Genomic DNA, 6000 nt, shown 5'->3' with positions numbered 1-6000 from the left:
GTTACGAACCTGGCTTCAGCTGTTGGTGGACGCGTTTTCATGTGGTGCTGTCTTCTACAATAAATCTTCGCGTTGTACATTTTGGATACTAGATTTATTCGTAACAGGATGCCTCGTGACACGAAGGGACTATTTATACCAGGTCTAAGCAAGCCACTGGCTGCTCTACTTTGGTAGTCACAGCAAAAGGGAGTGCTGGAAACTGTAGTTTTGTTTCTTGTTTCCTGTATGCTATATCAATAAATGGCAAGAAAAAAGGCACAATATGAGCCTCCGTTACTTCACATAAAATCCTCCTCTCCGTGCCTTGACAAAAATTGAAAGTCTCTTTCTGGGTGGCTAGATAATTTTACATTCCGCTTTCTGTACGTCAGTATCACGGCGCCTGCTTTTGGACTTTAATGCAGATAAGTTAGCGCGCTAGTTCTTAAGCCCCTTGATAGCAAGTCCCTTCTCTGTGTCGATGATTTTTGATGCCACACTTCTCCTATTTCTATGTTTCTCCGAAGTTATTAGTTTCGCTTCTCGATGCTGCTGCTGTCTGTAGTGCACCTCTGACACCGATTAAAGGATGGCGCATGGGCACGGACATGGGCATGGGGGCTGCTCGCATGATGCGGATCCCCTGGAAACCCCCGAGCGGGGTCTGGAGTTTGGTCTTTATCGCCGGATAGATCTGCAGAGGCTGGAGTGTTTGAACGAGCGGCGGGAGGGCAGCGGGAGGCTGGTGTTCAGAGCCTGGGAGGAGCGAGGGGAACGGGGCAAGGTGAGAAAGTATAAGAGGTGGGGTGGGAAGGTGGGTGAGAAGCAGCATATAGTGAGAGACGAAATGGGGAAACCTGAAGGGGGAAAGGCGGGTGCCGTGGCAAGGATGCCTTTGGCCCTACTGTAATGCAGGAAAAGGCAATGAAAATGTAGTGATCCCCCCCCCCCCACTCCAGTAATAAAAGGTCGTATAAGTGGGGTGTCGTCGACCCATGTCACTCCTGTATCAATGCCCCCGCTGCACCAGCGATGTCTTTAGAGGTTGCTAGTAATGATATAAGTGTGGTAAGGGCAACAGATGCAAGATAAAGTTGGGCGGATGTGGAACTTGGTAAGGCGAGGGGGAGCGAGAAGTGGGTGATGGTATCGGTAAACCGAGAGCGAGCGGTTGGTGGGAGAAGGGACAGTGGAAGATTCGACGTGTAGGGAGAATGGCAGAACAAAATAAGGCCAAGGCTCCAGTAGTCTGGGAAAAGGAACATGAGGATACAGAACAGAGTGAGAGCAAATTCAAATTTGAGCTCAACACGCATGATAATGACAAACTGTGAGTGGTGCAATCTCTGGTGCAGCAGAGCTGGAAGAAGACAACTACTTAAATGTGCCGAATACTTAAATTGCCAGTTCCATGAAGAAGTCTTAGAGGTAGACAATACACCCTTGCAGAATGGACATCCCTTGGTGATATAAACCCTCCCAGTGTATGGCCACTGTGGTGGGCGCAAGCTGTGGGCTGGCAGGAGCTTCTGACGCAGTGTTCTGAGAATACATACTTCTTGCAGTTGTGGCTGCCGTTGTAGTGTCACACTAGCAAGGCTATATATATGTAACCTGTTGATGGACTTCTCTGCGCTCTCGTGCAACGTCACGCTAAATGCTTATAACGTACTACCCGCTGAGATCTGTTAAGTTGCTTCACATACATTTCTTCATGTAAACAGATAAACGCTAGACTTTACTGGAAACAAGACAAGTTGAATATTATATATACATTTATATTTGTAATCACTATACAAGTTATTTAGTTTTTGCATAACTGATTAAAATAAGTCATACAGTTATGGTCGCAGCATATGACGCATGTAACCCTGTGTGTATTAGTGAACAAAAGAGAGAGAACCTTGTACTGCATGGCAACAGACTTCCTGGGTGCATTCTACACCAGCACATCGCCAAAGAACATTATTAAATATACAAGGGCAGTGAGAAGCACTTGGGTTAAAAAATAAGTAAAGAGGGCCCCAGACATCTCCAACTTGACCCTTTTGAGATGAATAACCATGGGGTGCTAGTTTGGGCCAAGCAAGCTTTCAGGATTGAAATTGGGAAATCATCATGAAGGTTGTACCTGTGCTTCACTTGTAAGATATTTCTACCTTGCGTTGTAGGAGAGCCGTGAAGCAGCCACACGTTCTCTTTAATCACCATATGCCACTCCAAAAGTTGATCTATTTCTACATGAAGTGAAAGTCCCACATAATCGCAAACATAAAATTTATGTGAACTGTTCACTTCTGTTAAAGCACCCTCTTGCCGATAAAAGTCTCTTGGTTTTCTGTGTCCTGGTCAATTCACAAAGCCAACACTTATAACCTGGTCAAATGCATCAGTTTGAAAAAATAGGAGGTCTTCAAATCATGAGTTTTCAAAATAGAGGTGTCACAAAAGTGGCCACCTAAGATTCGATTCTTAAACTTTGGAATCCCAGTTCAAACCACCCTACCATAGTACGCCGAATGGGTTTCTTCGAACCATAATTACTCTCCTGGAAGAATCCCAAGCCCCTCGGAAAAACCTTCAGTTGTGGACCAACATCACAAATGCCATTCTTCTGCTTATAAAAAAGCGACCTAGCAATGCTCTGACACGTGCATAATTAATGCTCTGCCCCAACTGCTTGCCCTCTTCTGAACTTTGCGTTGCCATTAGATTTTAGATTAATGGGTCGGAGAGAGGGAGAGGCAATGTTTCGCTTACATTGCACCACCAGAGTACCTCACTGGTATTCATCCCTCTTAAAGGTGACTAAGAGTGGTGTTATGGGTTCAAAGGGCATAATATCCCTTCTTCTATCTGTGTGTCTAGTAAGATGCTTCATTGAAGTGGTTCTTATTTGGACAAACATTTTTTTGCTATATAAAAATTGTCCCTGCTCAAGGAATCATCTGATTGTTTTACCTTTGTTAGAACCTTTAACTGAAAAATCCTCTTCCTACCGAAGTGCCATAACCAAAGTGCAACTTAATGTTTTCGCGTGTTTACTGCAGACTTCGTTTACTGCTGACTTCCTGTGTAAGAGACCATGGATCATCTCTGTGGTGTTTGCGGCACTGCTAATAATGAATTCAGCAGTTTCCCCACTCTTCTTCCTCAATCTGTGACCATAAGAGATGTATTCCCGGGAGCAAAGTAAGGGCTTTTTTTTTTTTTTAGTCATCACTTCCGAGCACATAACTTGGTTGCAACACGAGGGGCAGAAAATATGTACTGCCCCTTGTGAGCTGTGCTCCCAAAGCCTGGATATTTAACTTTGACCAATAAAAGGGTCATAACTGGAACTTTGACCTGCACTGAAGCCTTTCCACTCTTCTGGTCTCCCTCCATGGATTAATTTATTTGTGGTAAATAAATCACAGCAGACCTGATAACCTGACACCCTGGTTGAGGTCAAGAAAGAACCCCCTCCTGTCAATGCACTTTGCTTAATATTTAAACCCTCACCTCATAGTTACAAAGATAGCTGCTTGAATAAAGTCAGACTTTTTGTGCTGGCTGTGATTTACTTTGCAATATACTGAGCCTGACATGGCCCTTCCTTGGGTTCTCTCAGAAATACATGGTGCAACACCCGAGACTAAGTATTTCCTGGAAGGCACATATTTTATATAATATAACACTGTTTTTGTTACTTGGTCTTTTAGTGCATTGGTGCAGAGCTTGTCTGCGGTTATGGACAGTGCTCTTTGTGGGAAAGTCCGTGGACGTGCCCTGGCCCATGGAGTAAATGTGGGGTCGAATGAGTCATTGGATTTCCCTGCTAATGGAGTCGATGAAGGGATAGAGAGCTTATACTGCAACCTGTAATCCAAACCTGTGGGAGGTTGCGGAGTGTACTGCACGGAGGATGCAGGTCTTCTCCTCCACCAGCTAACCCATGTCCGCAGTGGAAATGTTGCATGCCCCTTGTGGTCTTATTGGACCCTATACTGTAAGGGATGGTTATTGCCTTTCTTGTAAGTTTGTGGGTGCTTGTGCTGGTGATGGAGGGGTGGTTTACACTCCTCGTCCAAACCCACATTACTGTGTCGGAAATAGGAAAGTGCAGGCACGATACCGGCCCATACTTGGGTGCTATACCAAGGAGAAATTACCCTTATTCTCCTTAATTGGACAAGTCAAGAACTGACTCCACTTGATGTCCTTCATATATGCTACTTACGCATGGGTGGAGGAACACTGACTTTCTTGTATTGGACATGTTATTAACTCTACATCATGTTCGCAAAGTGCCATTCCCTTTGAAGTTATATCTTCTACTTAGATTGCGCTTATCTACATGCGGTTTTACTTCGGACTATCCCACCATTGGATTGATGAACTATTGATATCATTGTTCTTTCTTAAACAATTGCCTTGAAAAGTCCAATGTCTTGGATGAAACGCGTTGGCTGTTTCTCACTGTATATACATCTCACATCCGATCCAATCTGAATAAAGAGGAGATTTTAAACACAGCTTTGGAAATTGAATTATACTTCTGATTATTCAAATGTACAATCGTTGTGTGGTGCACCGGATGAACATTGTTTAGCGTGGTTTACACTTCTAATAACCCTTTTATAGCTCTATAGCTGTACCTAGAGTTGGCATATCCGTATCCTGTCTTTAGATATTGAATTAGGTGCAGGATCTATTTCAGTAAGGGTACTCCCATTTTTTGGGGTTCTGAACAGTATTCTTCCTGGGCTCTCTGTTCAAAGTTCACATGTGTCCCTGTACCGGTGCTCTCTCTGTCTTTCTCCAGAGCCCTAGTTCTCATCCTCCTATTCATGTTGCTGTATGTTTAGTCAACATAATTTTTTTTTTAACACATATTGTTGTGATAGGTGAACAGTGGAGTAAGATTCTATGAATTAGTTCAATGGGTTGTTCAGTGGTTCGGGTGTTGGAGGCTTGTGATTCATGGTGCGCTGATTGTGGTAAGTTTGGTGTGTTGAAGGGTGAGCAGTCGTTCGTAGACTAGTCTAGTTACTGTGTGTCTTCCTTCTTTTGACTGCTTAGTAACATTTAAGTACAGTCGAGCATCAGCATTATTTTTAAAGTCCTGGTACCCCTTTTCATGATTTAGCGGCTTGTATACCTGTGAATTACAGAATAACCTTTAATTGTTAGTATATTCACCTAGACTCAAGTATTTGTGCGGTGCATGTTGGGTATGCTGCCATATGGTTGAGCTTGGCATTGCTGCTAGTCACCATTAACCACAGCTGTTGTACAGAGCAAATCATATCTGAGGCCACCAATTTTTGGGCTGTGCGTTCCATCAGTTGTGTCCTAGTTGAGAAGAAAACTTAAAACCCTTAATTTCCTTGGCTCAACTATGCGAGCATAGGGAGTTCAAGGCAAGTGTTCTAATGAGGTGATTTGTTTTAGTGTTAAGATTTGGTATCATGAACATCTAACTCCATAGCAGAGTTCCCTTGGAATGAGGCCGTTAGGTTTCTTTATGGATACACGTTGTGAAGTTTTTATTAAAATGTAAAACTTTCTGGATTGTGTCTCCATTTTCAGGAAAGGGTGTTGGTCTTCTATTTAACTGACACAAATGTAGCACATCAAGACCACTGTAGAAGAAGGTCTCTCACGAATCAAAATTGCCTATCCATCCAGGTCTCAGACAGTACACTGAGGTTGCTATAAATGTTACGTTTACTTGGCTATCATCTATGCTAGCTGTTCGTAAACCTTTAACTTATGGGAACTCCCGCTGATTTACTTCTGGAATCTATGGACCTCGGCCTATACAATTTTCATGAGCTGGAGCTACAATACACAAAACTACAGATGCAAGAAAATATCAAACTAATATAGATAAAAATTATGAAATATTTTATTTATTGTACGAACAAAAGATGCACAAAAATATTTGTTTTAAATTTTAATGGGAAGGGTGGAGCTTTTATAAATGTGGTTTTATTTCTTAACAAAGCAATTTGCTAGACTCCACCCCTCCAT

The 6000-nt window shown here is 42.9% G+C and overlaps 1 protein-coding gene across 2 annotated transcripts in view; it reads left to right on the top strand.

The window, feature by feature from the left end:
• Positions 1–457: 457 nt before the first annotated feature.
• PITHD1 (PITH domain containing 1) overlaps positions 458–6000 on the top strand; it is a 55808-nt gene continuing 50265 nt past the window's right edge. The window contains exon 1 of one of the 2 annotated variants that reach the window (XR_014979944.1): positions 458–766. Coding sequence is in view for 1 of the 2 variants with exons in the window: in XM_085648316.1 (XP_085504442.1) it covers positions 572–766 (195 nt within the window). In the remaining variant the exon portion in view is untranslated. The remainder of the gene's footprint in view (positions 767–6000) is intronic. The other variant, XM_085648316.1, reaches the window with a different exon arrangement.

The sequence above is a fragment of the Triturus cristatus genome, chromosome 3_2, assembly GCF_964204655.1.
Source record: "Triturus cristatus chromosome 3_2, aTriCri1.1, whole genome shotgun sequence".
Taxonomy (NCBI): domain Eukaryota; kingdom Metazoa; phylum Chordata; class Amphibia; order Caudata; family Salamandridae; genus Triturus; species Triturus cristatus.
Note: the sequence above shows the minus strand (reverse complement) of the source record. Positions and strands in the feature narration are given on the sequence as shown.